Genomic DNA, 16,517 nt, shown 5'->3' with positions numbered 1-16,517 from the left:
AAGTTAACCGAAGGAGCTGGAGAACAGTAAAAGCTCATAGGTGTATTGCAGGCTATTCTAGTTTCTATAACGTTTAACAGTTCTAGGACATGTTTTACTTTTCCTCTCCGTGGAAAATTACTTGATTGATTTCTTTTTGCCTCCTGTCCCAGAGGAAATGTTACATGAGGCTGGTGTTTTTTTCCTGGGAATTGCAGGGTGGGAAAGAAAATGCAATTTTGATGCCGATACCTTCTCACTGACACTGGAGATGGAGACCTCTTGTGTTTTCCCTGGAGGAGAACCCCCTGCGCACTGCCAGGTTTCTGTTGGGATAGCCCTTGCTTTGTCTCACTCTCATTGAGAGCTTGATTTGGATTCGCACCTGGCACAAAACCCAGCAGCACTGGGCTGTCTGTCATCACAACGCGTTTTTTCTGAAGGGTTGGTGATCACGTTTTAATGTGGCCCAGCTAGTTCCTAATTGACAGAGATGAGGAAAACATCTGTTTTTCCAGTTATTGCTCACCAATCTGGATACCTGTTGTGGGAGGCCCTGCATTACCTGTGACATGTGGTGTGTAGTAACAGCACGGGGAGCTGCTGAAGGCCAGCAAGAGCATGGGCAGCATCCGTGCCCAGCTGCTGCTTGTTGCGTGGAGATTTTTTCTACCATTGTGCAAACAAGGAACTTAGGAGCTGGATGTGCAATCCTCGGTCCTTGTACAAGCTCCATTTAGCTCATCATTTTGCAACATCTGATACATGGCATCCTTGTTTGCTGTCTGAGGAGGGAAACGCAGACAGAAGGGACTGAGCTGCCCCTCTCAGAGGGGTTGCCTTCCTGCAGGTAGCAGCAGCAAATGCTTGGCCAGCAGTAAGTTAGCTGTGTTCCCTTCCAGCTCCCGACTGGAGCAGTGTCTGCATGTTTACAGTACCTGAAGCAGAGCCCTTGACTGCTTCAAGTTCGATAACTGATTTATGTGTAACCTTTTCACCATTACCGACTGTACTGTTGGGTTCAAGGTACAGGGCTGAAGAAAGCTGAGCAGTAATAAAGTCACTTGCAGCTGTGAAGTTTGGGAATGGCTTGTTGGAAATGACGTGTTAAGTAGTAACACTGATTTATTGAGTTATACCATAGGTATTTACATCCCAGCTACAGGAGTGGTTGTTGAAGGATGTGCTGGGCTGTCTCCTCCTCAGTATGTTCCCCTCTTCCTTGCCTTTGCTTCCTCTGTACCCCAGAGAGCTCCTTCCCCTTTTGCAGGGAATTTCACAGATTTGGGATTTAAATTCAGAGCTCCTGCATGTGTCAGCACTGCAGACCCTTGTGTAGCCAGCTTTAGGCTGGCTGTTTGTGTGTGTCTCTAGGAAGATTTTTTATTCCTCCTTGCACTGGGCCTGGTTCCTTATTTCACCAAAACTTGGTAAATTCACATGAATAAACTCCTGTAAAGCTTCTTCCCCGTGTCAGGTTGCAAGTAGCGCTGCGGCCCACCTTGGTGGTCTGACAAGCCCCTCGGGGCAGGGGCCAGCCCTGATGTTTTGCTCTGCTTGAAGAGCAGCAGCTCTGTTCACCTGGTTCTTGTAACTAGAGCTTACCTTGCACAAATGAGCAGCATTCATTGCGTGTATTCACGGTGAGTGATGCAGATGTCACGTGTGAGGTGGCTGCCACCATCATCATCTGCAGCCTCCTTTCTCTCATTCGTGGAGACTTTTCACCTCACCAGCTTTGTGTCTTGCCAGCAACAGGCTCGATGTCTCTCTGGGTTAATTACCTTTGGTGCTGCTTTTTATCACCAGCCTCATTTCTGGGCCTCAGCTGGTCCGTTCCAGGACCATGCGGGCTGTTTGGCAAGGACAGGCTGCTTGTGAGTGTGAGTGGTGGTGTGTGGTAATAAGGTGAGGGCACAGGCACATGCAATGAAGCGCTATGAATAAATAGCAAAACATAAAAGACACAGGAAAAAAATTGCAATGCCTGTACAACAGTTTGTGCACTCTGTGCTGTTGGAATTTGCAGTAACTTGATTGAAATCGGTGGAATTTTTCTGGCTTTATATTAATTTAATTGAAGCAGAATTTGTATGCTGATGAAACATTCACAGGTTAATTTAATTCCAAATTTCAAAAGGCGATCAGTACCTACCTGGTGGGATTTCAGGTGTACCTGGGGAGATTAGATGCTGGCAGCCAAGATCTACGTGTCTGTGTAGGCTCCTGACTCCTATAGAAGCACCAAAACACCCTGTGAGATCTCTTGGAAGTTGACTGGAAAACACCTTTGTGAATCTTGGCCTGATTCCCACTGCAGTTGAAAAATCTCCTTTGATGATTATGTAGGTAGCTTGCTGAAATGCAAAGGCAACGAATAGGTCCTGATACCACGGCAAAGCAGGACCGTCTTCAGGCTGCTGAAGTCTAAAGCAGGGCGATTGCAGCGTTACAAGTATCAACTGGCTCTGAAGCCTTAGAAAATAAACTGTATGTGATAGTTTGAAATTAATGTGGAGTGTGCTTTAAGTGCTTGTTTTCATTCACAGATGATATAATCCCATCTGAGAGCAGCTCTCTGTCTGATACAACAACCTATGATGATGGTATGTTGATCATCCTTTTCTGCCTTTGAAGTATGCTTGTTCAGTGATACTCTTTGACTTAACGTCCTTTAGCCTGCTACTTTATTGTCTTTCAATGACAAATTACAGCAGAGTTAAAAAGAGCTTAATCAGGAATGTCTGTTTTCATAATGGGTTAGTTATTGAAAGTTTCTGCTCTGTGGGCTGATTTCAGTTGTCTTTAGAGAAGGCGCTTGGTTTTATTGTGATGGTTTTATTGTGATCAACCTGGGGAACGAGGGCACTGTGAACTGCCAACAGATACTCCATCCCTGGGACCTGACCGAGGCAGATAAACAGCTGGGAGGAATTCCCCAGCCCTTCTGTCCTCACAGTTACTAAAACTTATAAAAAGTGGAATAGTCAGAGATAGTAACGATCTGTTTACGTTTCCTCGTTACCTAGTGAGCTGCATCTTGCATGGGTATGGCGTTTGCTCAGCTTACTCACTTTGGGCACACACCCACAGACGACACATTCACACCCTGTTCCACAAGGTGGAAGGGACTTGGCTTGCCTCTCCCTTGGCTGGGTAATCATCATCTGGGGACAAACATTATCTAAATTATTACTCACTTTTCAGTTAAGGCCTGATTCTGATCTTGTTTTGTCCCAGTTTTAGACTTGTATAACCCATCTGACGCTTTAAAATGGAGTCGCACTTGATTCCTGCTTGCACAAGTAGAAGTAGAGCCAGAGCCTTGGTTTGTGAATGCGTTCTCTATGATGCTTGTCCTGTGTTTATTTGTATTAGTTGTAGTTTCCTTTTGGCTCTAATGGCATCTGGATTGTGCCTTAAGCAAGTGAGAACAAGGATCAAACCAACATCTTTCCAATTGCCTTCACTCAAATTTGTTTGCCAGTGTCTTTGCTCGCTCAGTCACTTTTGAAGTCAGTCCCTTTTAGGTTGTATTAAACTAATCCTTCACGTAATTTCCAAGTAAAGTGCTGAATGGTGAGGGAGAGGAACTGGCTTTGGCGAGGCTGAGCATGCCAGCTCTGCTCTGGGAGGGACAGAGCTGCAGACAAGCACTTTCCCAAGGAAGTTCCACTTTGTGGTGCAACACAGTGCCAAGCAGAAACCTCTGTCAGAGGTGCTGCAGAGACCTGCTTGAATCTCCACGGTGTCCTGTCCAGGTGAAGGAGAGCTTGGTGCAGGCGGGTGTGGGAGAGGCTCCCTGTAGTCACAGCTTCCCTCCTTGTCTCCACAGCGCAGAGTTTCTGTTCAGGGGTCACAGATTTACTTACAGGACAAAAATAGCAAGGATTTTGCTAACAAAATATGTATTCCTTTCCAACAGCCAGTGAATCCCTCACTGTGCCAGCACAAAGAACCAGCTCTGCACAGCTTTCTCCAAGGCTTCCTCCACCAAAGTCCCTTGGGCTGGAGAGGATCCATCTTAGAAAGTCATCCATGAACGAGCAGCTCTTGGAAACGAGACACTCCAGGTATGGCATATCTCACTGTGCTCTCTGTGTTGTTGGCACGAGCTCGGTCTTGCCCATGTAAAGATTTTTTTTTTATGGGCTCTCCAGAGTTGCCGCTGTCTCTACACTCTTCTGGGGTTCAAGAGTTTAGTGATAAGAGCTAAATTTCCTCTTTAGTAATACAAGTGGGTACGAGTAGTCATCAAGTCTCTGTGAAACTGCAGGGTAGTGCAGTCTTTGTGAGTCAGGTGAGAAATTTAATAGCAAGGACTGCATTTAAGGAATTGATCGTGCCCACCAGTACTTTCACCCTTTTGTGGCCAAGTGGTTTGTTTTCAGTATTAAACAGCTTGTATGTTTCCTGATGACTGTGCATAATTGCTTCAGATAACACCAGACCATACCCAGCCCTCCTGATCCTATCAGTATTTCAGCAGGTACATTGTCAAAGCATACACAATTCACCTAAGACTTGGGGAGCAATTTCTTCGTCTAAGAATAGTAACCTCTTGAACCACAAGAAGGGCTTGAATTTTTCTTCTTCTTTAGAAAGTTCTGTTCTGTATGTGGAATCATATCCAGTTACTCTTACCTGCTTTTTTAGCCCTTAGGATTTTTTTTTAATTTCTTTTAAGACTGAGGGTGCACGGAGTCTCAGTACGTGCGACTTGCATTGTGGTTAACCTAACTGGGGTTCTGTCGTCTTCGTTACAGGGACCCGCTTTCAACTCACAGCAGTCCTTATCGCACCCTGGACCGACTGCCCCCGTCCCATGGGGGGAGAAGCATGCCTACAACACCCGTGCTCACACGCAACGCCTACAGTAGCAGCCACTTACAGTAAGGGGGTTTTATTTTGAGTTTGAATGGTGTTAAGGGGATAAAAGGTCATTTGCAGTGCAGCTCTCAGGAGTCAGGCTCTCAAAATGCCTTTTCTGGATATTTGAGGCACAAGGTTGCTATCAGCCACCATCTTCTGGTACGGTTTTGCACCAGCTTTCTAACATGCAACTGAGAGCATTTGCAGGAATGTAAATGCTGGGCAGTAGCAGAAATAGTAGCACACGCTGCTGCACTGCTGGGTGTCTGCAAAATTAGGAGTGAGATGGAAGGTGGCGTGCAAGCTTACAGATATCTTCTGTAGATTAAGGTCCTCCAAGCCTCCTGAAAAGTAAGTGGCCAAGTAGAGGAGAAAGATCCAAATTGGTGCCCTTACTGTGGGAAGGAGAGGTGCTATAAATGTTAAAATGTTATAAAGAGCTTATGGTGTATTCAGCTCTGGTAACACAACCGTGGGACACAGAGCCACGGGAAACCCAGCTTCCTATGCTCTGATTCTTGCTCAGCTACTTGTCTAGACATTGCATACTTAGACTGTGAGATCCCTCCTGTAAGTCGTTGCAAAATGCGAGTTTGTCAGCATTGTTGCATATATCACTGTCACAGGTTACCTTGCTCACAGTGAAAATCTGAAAAATCTCCTGCTGTTGCAGCAAATGTAAAATTTAGCCAAGCTGAATTTCTTGCAATGCAGGTACTCTATGTGAGAAGGAAATGCTGGGTTTGTATTGTAAATGGCTGGGGAGGAAGCAAGCCTGATTTGTCCACACGTGCTCTGTCCAGCTCTCTGTATGTCTGCATGTGACTGCTTTTAACCAACCTATGTCTGTATTGTTTCAGGCCAGATGTTTCCCCACACCATTGCAGGCAGCGCAGTGGCAGTCTGGAGTCCCAAACTCACCTGCTGTCCGAAGCCCCCGCTGAAAAGACAGCCTTCTCGCTTTCAAAGTCCCAGCGAAGCAGCAGCACAGAGATCCTAGATGATGGATCATCCTACACTAGCCAGTCCAGTGCTGAATATTACTGCGTGACGCCTACACCCAATCCATATTATACTACTCAGACGCTTGACAACAGGACCAGGGGTCGAAGACGGTCAAAGAAACAAAATATTTCTGCTGCAAGTTCAGGAAGCATGCCAAATCTTGCCCAGAAGGATGTCCGGAATGGTGTCTACCACAAAAATCAGGAGCAGCCTTCCTCCAGTTACTATATTTCTGGATATTCCCCTTACACCGAGTCTGACGTTTATTACAACGGAGGATATGTTTATGAGAGTGACACAGAGGGACAGTATAGTGTCAATCCTTCGTATCGCTCATCGGCACATTACGGATATGACCGTTACAGGGAATTCAGGTCTTACCATGAGGACGAAGTGGACAGAGTACCGCACAACCCATATGCAACGCTAAGGCTTCCACGGAAGCAGGTTGCTAAAACGGAGCATATAACCAAAAACATTCACAAGGCCTTAGTAGCAGAGCATCTCCGTGGTTGGTACCAACGTGCCTCCAGTCAAAAGGAACAGGGTCATTGCCTGCAGGCAGGCTTTGAGTCTGACAGAGGATCTCAAAGGAGTTTGGGCCTTGCAGGTGTGCAGGTGCCATGCTCTCCTAGCAGTCGTGTGTCATCTTTCTCTTCGGGTAATGTCCAATTTGTTCTATGTTGTGTTTTGTACATCCCTTCTGTGTATCAATTCTGCCCACTCAGTCAGCAGAGTATAAGCAAGGCTGGGAAGTAGATAAGGAACTGAATGGGGTTTTTGTTCTTGTTCTGTGACTGGGAAGAGACTTACTTGTCTTCTGTGGGTAAAAGTGCCTTTTAGTCTCTGTAAGCGCGGTAGTTCAGAGAAGCACAGAGAGCCATATGTTTCAAACAGGCATGTTTACCAAGTAGAAGCCATGTACATGCAGTTGCTGTGATAGTGTCCAAAACACAGTACAATCAGCATCACTGAGCAGTCTTTTTATAAAGAGATTCCCTCACTCTGAAATATCCCTGCAACAGCCTTCCTCCTCACAGTGCTTGTAAATAGCATTTTGAGTTTGCATTCTCTGCTGGTGTGTCCTGCAGAAACGCATAGGGATTGCTAATGAGAACTGTCTCATTTGTCTCATCTGATTAGCTGCAGAAAGATCTAATTAGCCGTAATTTTTTTTTGAATTCCAGCATCTTCTGCAAACACTGCTGGGAACTGGCGGAACCCACTTGCAATGGGACTTTCAGATTATGATACGTTGTCTCATTCCTCTTTTGCCAGCTGTTATGGAAACACTTATGGCAACCTTCCTCTGCAAAGCAGGTGAGTAAAGTGTGTCAAGATTTTCTGTCCTTTCTCCCTCCTGCATTTTTTTAGGCTACTAAAACATCTGAAGAAAGCAGCTTGATTTCAGGGGGCCAGGATGAAGAGTACTTATAAAATTGACTTAGTGAGGGTATCCTCTCCAGGTGGTGTAGATCAGCCTATAACTGTACCAGCAATATTCAAAGAAGGGGGAAAGAGGCATAGTAAAGGATGAACTCACCTGTGGCACAGGCTTTTTCTCCAGCTGATGCTGGACAGGCAGCTCCCGGCATGCTGGGCAGAGCACCCACTGAGCCCCCTTCCTCTCCCCACCGCAGCAGGAGGCCTCTCCTGTGCCCAGCCAGCAGTGTGGCAGGGCACCGACCTGTTGCGTTGCTGATGCTATAGCTCCTGTGCCAATAAAAAAAAAAAAAAAAAAAAAAAGTAAAGGCAGCACCTCTCTTTAATCACACGTCACCCTGCTGCTGCTCAAAGGCAATACCGACATGGGTCATCCCGTTAATAAACCAAGCGCATCTTGCTTGGCAGAGCTCAGCCAGTGACCCCGGCGAGACTTGCTGCTCCTTGCAGCTGCGCTGGGTGTGGGGGCTTCCCTGAGGACTGCAAGGAGCCCAGGATCTCGCTTGGGCGTTGCAGAAGTGCATGCGAGACTCCTGCTGCTCCTGCTTCGTGTTTTCGGTCTCCCCTGGCTCTCGCACACCGGCTGTCACCGGCAAGATCAGAGGCCGCCTGTCCTGGGAACGGCTCTGCCCGCACAAATGCCATCCTGTCTAAGTGCTCTTATGCTAAGCCTAGCCAGCTGTAGTAAGTATTCCGCATGTGTGTGCCCAGCTTCATGTGTGGCTGCTTGCGCTTGCTGCCAGGCTGACCTGTGGGCAATGACCGAGTTTTTCATTTGTTTGTTTTAAAGTGAGCTGAAGCGTAAGAAAAGATACAAAAGCTTCTGCTAGATCCTCGTTTCTAAGCTAAATGCCTTGAGCTTTTTGTTGGAGTGATCTAAAAGTTCTACAATAACAGTGTTTAAGACTACGGTTTCTACTAATTTCTTAACTTCCTATAACCGGGCTTTGAAAATTGCTTATTTTGGCAGACTTTTCTGTATGAGTGCTTTTTTACTATTAATTTCCCATGTTCTGAATCAGTAGGCCAATCATTCATCTGTTCTATTTTCTATTTTAACATGATTATGGCAAATGAGCAATCAGTATGTTCCAGAGTCTTGACAATTTTGAGTAGCTGAGATCCCGTTGCACGAATAGCCTAATTACGGCACAACACCTGGGTTTGTGTTTGGATCCAAATTTTGCTGGGGGTGTAAAATCACAGCAGTCAGCATTCCTTCTAGCTCAAGGGGCGTCGTGTGAGTTCATGCTCGCCACGCTGAGGTGGGATGGGGCTCCTCCTGTTTGTACATCCCCAAAGCAGAACTTGGGCATTTGGGGGAGATCTCGGCTCCTGCTTATCCCTGATGCCATCTCTTACAGAGCTTATGCAGAGACGAGCCAGCTGGGTGATGATGAAGAGAACCAGTTGGAGGAAGACTTGCACAGCAACGAGCAAAGGTTATTCTGGCACGAGGATTCAAAGCCTGGGACGCTCGTGTAGACCGCCTGCGGCCCTGCATTCGTACCCTTGTGTGCCTTGCACAAAACGCTGTTACTCCGAAGGAGACCTCGGGGGCACCTTTGTGACCGAACAAAAAGGAGGTGTTCTGTTGCTGGGAAAGATGAAGTTCAGCATTACGAGGGACTATAGCAAAATGACAAAGTCTTACCAAGAATGGCGCTTCTTTCTGAATCCGGATAGCCTAAACGAGCAAGGGCAAGCCACGATGTAATCTACGACAAGATGCAGCACTTGGTTGAAGTATTTATATTTAGCAAGCACTTTTTTTGAAGATTGGAAGGTGTTGAAGGCAAACCTCAAAAAAAAATGTGAAAAGGGAACTCTTACGGAAAAAACAGGAATTCTAGGAGCACAATTATGATGTCTGAAAGAAGAACAAATGGAAATTTCTTCTGCCATGGCTTATGATGACCTGGAAGGACTTTCATAAGCTTGTGAAGGATAGATACTGTGTGTGTGAATGAGGCAAAGGGTGATTTAATCAGTATTGGAACATTACTTGAAGGAAGGCTGGATTTTTTTTATTATTCTTATGGAGGTTTGAATGAGTATATCCATTTTTGGGGTGTTGTTAAGAGTGTTTGTTAGCACCACAAACGAGTTCTGGAAAGAAAAGAATTTGCTGTCACAATATGTCATGTAAAACTGTAGGTGGTTGTGGATTTTGGAAACGGGAGTAAACTTTGAACTCCTTTCCATGATAAAGTGTAATTAATAACCTCACACTTATCGACCTTTCCATGGTACAACTTCACTGTGCAGAGGAGCAGGCAGATTTTCACTGTGGCTGCGTAGTGTTCGTTGGGTGACAGTTACGTTTTGCTCTGCCGTAGCGAACTGAGGATCGGAAATGGAGAGTTGCAGTTACCACACGATGAACAACTCGATTGTAACGGCCAGTATTTTAAGGTGGATGCAAACATAAACAGCCAAGTGGGTGCCTTAAAATGAGGGGCATTAGAATTGTACCACGAGTCATCTGAACTGCCAGGTGCGTTGCAAAGTCACTGAGTGACTAGAACAGCATCTTTGCAAAACCATTTATTCAGAAAAAAAGTGCGACTGCAGTCTTGGTCTAAGAGGGATAAACCTACCTCATGTCATCCATCTGTAGGAACAAATTAGCATGGGTTCTCTTGCGTGATTTATGATGACTCATTTGCATACTGTAAAATCTCTCTCGTGTCTCAGCTGTACTGTGCTTCAGGATCCCATAAAATGGTGCTCTTTTTTCTTTTATACAAAAGATTAGTAACCCCTTGTTCATATTGTGAATAGAAAAGTTTCTGATAAACTTTTTTGGACGTTTTTTACCAATATTCCAGAGCATGTAATATATACAGAAGGACACACTTGTTAAGCTGGTACTTAGTCGTTTGTATTATTAGAGTCGCAATTTGGAATTAAACGAACAAAAACAAAATAAATAACTTATTTCCTTGGTTTTGCATATTTGTATAGCCTTCTAGAAATGCGAAAGCTCTTTTTTGCTTATTCTTTTACTACTCATGAATTTCTAGACCTATTATTTTGTATAGGTCAATAAACTGAAAAGTGTGCTACCAAAACCACTTCAGCATTCCTCCTATTTCTACTTGAGTGCTTGGAAAAGTGCATTGTGTTATTTCAAGGCTTGAAACTAAGATAGGGTGAATCACCACGGTCTGATTTCTTTTGGACTGCGCAGTATCAGGGTTGTCACTGAGGGTCAGTGGCCGTGGTCCCCTTGCAGATCAGCCCATTTGGGGCAGGGGAGCTGGCAGAGGCTGCCCTATTGCTGGTGAACACTTGCCCCAGATGTATCAGACCCTTGGAGAACATGTCTGTAAGTCTGAATTTCTGGCAGTGCAACGGGAGGAGGCGCGTTTACAGAAAATACAAAGAGTAATTTGTTAGTTGCTGGGTTTTGTGTTATCCATAAGCTTAACCAGCTCTGAATTTTGTCTTTATTTCAAGGTTGCTGGTGAAAACATATATTAAGAAGGATTTGTATAGATGACCGCTAAAAATATTCACACTTTGTTGTATTTTACCACTTGTCCAAGTAGTTTTGGAGGCTTGTCTGTTGGCACGTTCTCTGTTCATTGACCGCGTGCTTGCTCACACCACTGTTGCAAAACATCGGTGTTCGTGACAGGCAGCTGCATGGTTCGAAGTCCAGTGTCCCACGCAGAGCCAGTGCTATCACTGCCCCTTGGCAATTATTTATCAGCGCTCTCAAAGGTTTTCATTTAGAAAGGGAAATGAGGTGTGTGACAAGACCCGTGCCCCGTTTAAAGCATTGTTTATGTCCCTGTATTTCGGTGCTGTGGCCGTTGCATTGTGCGCTGGCTCTTCCCTCCCCGCTCAGGCCTGAGCTCAGCCTGACGCATCCGTGTCGGCACAACGCTGGCACCCGGCCTTGGGGCTGTTCCGACAGGACCGGGATGATTTAGGATGATTTTGGATGGGCGTGTTGAGAACGTGGGAACTTTGGGTGGCTTCAAGTGGAGCCCAGTTTGCTCTCCTGGGGAATTCGGGGCATGAAACCTCCGGGGCTGGATTTCAGACGCTGCCTGTCTTGGAGGGGGATGAGCAGGAGGGTGTGGGTCCCATGGGACCCCCCTGCCCATCGCCCACCAGGGAGCTGGGGCTGCTCCGTGGCCGAGGCACAGCTTGGGCAGCTCCTGGTGGCTCCAGTTGCTGCCCAGGCCCTTGTTTATTAAGCACAGCTCCTGGCCTGCTGCTGAGCTCTGCCTCCTGTCACCCTGCAGCTTCTTGTGGTGGCGAGCTGCGTTTCTGGAGCGATGCTTTGGTGCTCGTGCGTGACAGTTCGTGGAGACCAGGTCTGTATAGTGCAGCTGAAGAGGTAATAAAGACATAATTGTGATTGTTATCGTATTTGTTCAAAACTCAAATACAAATTACCTGTGCTGGTTTGACTTGCTACCTCAGCAGTGGTTACAGCTGTTCAAACTTTTCCACAGGCTTTCACCAGGATCAGTGAGGCCATCTAGTGACCAACCAGCATCACTGAAGAGAGGAGCCCTCCAGCCTCTGACTCACCTGAAACCCTCTCTGCCTCTTCCACTTTGAAGAAATACCTAGAAATTTGTGTTTGCCATGATCCAGAACAAAGCCAAGACACAAACGACGTGAAACACCAAGGTAAAAAAAAAAAAAAAAAAACACAGACCCACGGGGTTCAATTTTACAGCGGCACAAATGCCTCTCCTCTAAAACAGGTGGAAGGTGCCACAGTTGAGATGAGAGCAAGGAGGGGAAACAGCAGCTGCACAACACCACGCACGGTGGAGCACTTCTGAGTGCTTTTTAGGTGATAATGGGTGAAGAAGAAAAACGGGTCCTTGCCAAGAATCCTCAAAAAGGCAATAGGACTAAAATAAGGAAGGTCTGATGCTTTTAATTGCTGCCAGCTTTTTCTATGCTGTTTTCAATGGCAATACTCGGATGTGGCGTTACCGTGGGTCCTGGGGCAGGCTGGGCTCTGTAACCCCCCTGGCACAGAAGGACAGGGCTCTGGTTAGGAGCCCCCTTGCCCAGCACAGGTAAAATTTGCTTTACCACAGCAAATCTTTAACGTGCACCCAAGTGCGTTGATGTGAAGTTTGCTGCCCAACGTGACTTTGTGCAGGATGTGACGCACGGGTTTCTGCTGAAAGCTGGTTTATGATCGATCTTGGACTTGTTCAGTTTAAAAAGGAGACACTGCAGCAAAGCTGTGCAGCTCCTGGGCAGATCAGAAACCTCCAGCGTGGCCCAGAGAGTGCCAGTGTTGGTAAAGAGCCCTGTGAAGGCTGAAGGTTTGCTCCATCTCCTGGGCTTTGGGAATAATGCAAGAGAGCTGCTTGAGCAGGCGGCTTCTGGGTAAGTTACCACATCTCTGAGAAAGGTTCCTGCTTCCTGCACTGTTCTTCAATCTACTTTATTCTTTCCTATTATGTTTAATACATTTCTAGGGCAGAAAGCTAAGAGTTATACCAGGGCCTCGCACAAGTGTTGAAATCTGTCAACTTAAAGCAAATAGGAGCAGTCTTACTTGTGTCATTTTATTTAATGGTTATTAATTTAAGTATAATCATCTGCTTTCCGTATTTTTATTTCTCTGGGATCTTGCGCTAGGGGGAAAATTCCACAAAACTTCCAAGAAAGGAATGTTCTTATCTCACTGGTAACAGAAAATTCGTGGAGTGGCTTTCAGATTATTTTGGACGCTTCTTGCAGCCGTTTGAGATAAGCATGGTGGGGACAAAAAAAGTAGTCTTGTTTTATTTTGCAAATGCGTGAAGACACACACAGTTCTATGTGCTTGTTCTCATCGTGCTGCACTGGCCATCGTGTCTTGTCTCTCTCTTGTCTGCGCCCATCTTCTGTCTGGGTTTTCAGACCCAAGTGGGGCTGAGCTTCCCAAAACCATTCCCTGTCGCCAGACACTGCTGTGATGCAGGGCCCCACCACCGGGTAGGGATGGTGACATCCTGATGTGCTGCCTCCTGCCCTCTCTAGCAAGACTTTCCCTTCTCAGCTGCTGGATGTGGATTCGGGACCACATGGGTCATCTCCCAGGGTAGGATTTGTCATCGAAGACTGCTACCCAGAGCCCCAGCTGCAAGTAAACCTGATGTGACATTTCCTGCTTGGAAGGAGGGGTGGCGAGCAATTGGTGCTGGCAGCACAAGAGGAGACAGAGATAGCAGGGCCTTTGAGAGAGAGTGATGAAACCTTTAGCCAAGGAGAAGCTCCTTGTCCTCCATCCAACTTCATTATCCTTGTCGCCGTAAATCCTTCAGCAAGTTCTTGACGGTGGAGGGATGTGCTCCCTCTCCCAGGGCATCTCCTGCCCGGCTCAGGCGCAGCAGTCATGAGTCTCCATTTATATTTAATCATTAGGGTGTCATCGAAGAGCCGCAGGCGGAGAAAGGTTTGCAGCCAGCAGGGGCTCAGCTGGAGTAACTCGAGAAGAAGCCTCCCACCTGTTCCTGGTCGGAGGTTAGGGCAGGACGAGCCCCGTACGTACATGCTGAAATCATCACGTAGCCGTGCCGGCAGCGTTGCCGGTGGGCACGTTTTGATGGCAGGATGATACAGGGCACAGGGCGTACGCTGTAAAATAAAGATACACCCCAGTGTTTGAAGGGTGACATTGCTACCTAGAATGACTCAAATTTTCGATACCTGATCTGCTGGCTCAGTGATTTTTTTGTTGTCTGGTTTGTGTTGAACAGAGTTTGATTTACTTGTGGAGATGGCTCGTTGGAAAGGTTGCGATGACGATAGTCACTCCTCCGAGCATCCTTGGAGTCTGATTGGGTAGCACTGGCATGCACTGGTTAGAGGAAAATCACAAATTTGGCTAAAAAAGGGAGAGGACAATAAAAAATGTAATTCTAGCTACTGGCTTTAGTGTGGGGCTTTTGTCGCTCTTGAGGCTCTGCCATGCAAAGTCTTTGAATCGGTCCCTGTCCCTGCTGCTCCCCCTCAGCCCCCGCTTTGCCCCAGAGCTCCGCTTTGCAGCTCCCTCTCAAGCAGCTTGGGCAAATACCTCGAAAGTCAGACATTCTTATTCTATGTAAGCAGCAAACTTCATCTGATATATATCTCTCTAACAGCTTGGAGGTGTGGTGGGTGTTTTTCCCCTCCCAAGATGTTCCCCGCTGGTTTTCCCACAGGGTGTCTCCCTGCGATTGTACTCGTTACTTGGTGGTTGTTATTGTTACGATCCCCATCATCTGACCCGTTATAATCCCATATTGCGTTACAGAGGATTGCTGGGCATACTTGGTGTATGCCTCTCTTGGTCAATTTTAGCCTGTCCCATCGAGCCTACAAGGTTCTTACAAGTGGTGCACGGTTATGTTACACAGGCACATTCCCTGACTTTTATCCAGTTACTGCCTTGGCTCTTGGAGATGGCATGGATTGGTAGGAAAGGGAAAGAGATGTGTGGGTTTTCTCAGCAAAAAAAGGAAAGCCAGGATTACAGGAATTCCTCTCAAGTATTTGGCATCAGTATGTGTTCCTCAATTACATTAAAAATAGAATAAATTTTAGGCACTTTAAGCATGGTTTGACAGTCTGCTTAGGGTCAAATTGTGATGCAGGAGTTGACCCTTCCTGATATTTGAGTTAAAAACTTGTCAACCCTTTTGTTTTCAAGACAGGCCGGAAGCTTTGAAGAAGGCGCACAAGATGAAGAAGAGAAAAATTATTTAAGTAGGACGATGCTGCACTACAGCCTGCTGGGTTTCATGCCAGACTTCATCCTCATGTAAGTACTTGCCTTAGCAACAGCAAGCAGTAAGTACGAATTGTGCATTAACAATGCAGACTTTTTTTTTCTGTCAGCACGGTAAGAGTTTGCTCCTAAACTGCTATTATTTAACACTTGTGAAGTAAGCAGAATTGGAGGAGGAATTCCTAAGCAGGAATTTGGAGCTCCTTCCCATAGCGATGGCTGCAGGTGCCGCCTGTCTTCTGCTCACGTTTTTGAGCTGCTGGCAGAGCCCGGTGCCGCCCGGTAGCCGAGCATCTCGCGCAGCGGCTCATTAGCGCTGGGATTCTTGAGCAAGTGTCAAATTGCCATGAAGATAACGAGGCTGCCGATGGCAGTGGCATTCCTGTCGCATCAAAGGTGGAGGTATTAGTCAGGATTTTTGGAAAGCTCTCATGGAGGTGCCTGCAAACGTTATTGGGAAGAAGATGGGGGTTTTACCTTGGAAATGACCCCTAGATTTGGCCAGAAGAGTGCCTGCAGCTCGGTGGTGTCCCCTGCTGCCTTAACGTGCCGTTTCCAGTGTACCAAAACACTAAGCAACGTGTTAGAAAAGGAAGTGAATCCTGTACTCAATGTAATTTATGGAGGAGACCTAAAGTAGGCAAAATGTGATACCCACCTTGGAAATCTGCGGGATTAGCACCCGTGCTACTGGGAGAGGTGTCAGCGGGCAGCCCTTCGCTCTGCATCCCACGGAGGAGGCATTGCTCCCCGAGGTGTAGTGTTTCCTAATCACGGTATCGACAAATGATATATTTCTACTTAAAGACAGCTTGCTTTTTAAATCTGTGATGGTGTTCTCAGTATCCTTGTTTTCCATCTTGAGAGGACTTCTTGGGTTTGACCGTACTTAACTTAGCAGATCTGGCGAGCCCACGGCCCAAGATGGCCTGGCTGAGGATCACGGAAATTTAAGAAGGTGGCCAGGGGCTTTATTTACAGTCAAGAAATTAGCAAGCGATTTGTAACCACTGAATAGACAGCTTCTGTGACCCAAACAACATCGTTTGGGGGAATAACATACCAGCTACAGAAGAACATTGATTTATTTGATAACATCAGGAAACCATTTATGGACTCCATTATGGACAGCAATTGCTGGGGGTTAAAGCTGCTAAACCAGATAGATTGATGTGCGGGTCTGCTGTTGTGCTTGCTACTGCATAATGTAAAATAAGGATGGGCCCTGAAATACCAAAGGGGCACACAGAAGCATTATGTCCTTGGCTTGGTTTGTTGATATTTTTTTTAACCGTTTATTTCATTCTCAAAATGTTGTCCTCTTTGCAGCCGTGTAGCAACGTTAGTTGCACGAGGACCTTTGGGTTATGGCTTTTTAATAGAGGTTAATAGGGCTTTTAACACCATGGTTCTCGTTACAAAACTCAGACGCCTCATCACACGGGGATGGTTTTGTTGCTGGCAGACTCCAGCAGAG

The 16,517-nt window shown here is 46.4% G+C and overlaps 1 protein-coding gene across 6 annotated transcripts in view; it reads left to right on the top strand.

The window, feature by feature from the left end:
* FRMD4B (FERM domain containing 4B) overlaps positions 1 to 10,371 on the top strand; it is a 114,877-nt gene extending 104,506 nt beyond the window's left edge. For all 6 annotated transcript variants that reach the window (XM_040568475.1, XM_040568476.1, XM_040568479.1 and 3 more), the window contains exons 18-23: positions 2,529 to 2,585; positions 3,905 to 4,052; positions 4,746 to 4,871; positions 5,712 to 6,517; positions 7,044 to 7,176; positions 8,664 to 10,371. In XM_040568475.1, the coding sequence (XP_040424409.1) occupies positions 2,529 to 2,585; positions 3,905 to 4,052; positions 4,746 to 4,871; positions 5,712 to 6,517; positions 7,044 to 7,176; positions 8,664 to 8,784 (1,391 nt within the window). In that variant the 3' untranslated portion in view covers positions 8,785 to 10,371. The remainder of the gene's footprint in view (positions 1 to 2,528; positions 2,586 to 3,904; positions 4,053 to 4,745; positions 4,872 to 5,711; positions 6,518 to 7,043; positions 7,177 to 8,663) is intronic.
* The last annotated feature ends 6,146 nt before the right edge of the window (positions 10,372 to 16,517 follow it).

Source organism: Cygnus olor, chromosome 10 (genome assembly GCF_009769625.2).
Source record: "Cygnus olor isolate bCygOlo1 chromosome 10, bCygOlo1.pri.v2, whole genome shotgun sequence".
Taxonomy (NCBI): domain Eukaryota; kingdom Metazoa; phylum Chordata; class Aves; order Anseriformes; family Anatidae; genus Cygnus; species Cygnus olor.
This window is presented reverse-complemented; position numbering and strand designations above follow the sequence as displayed.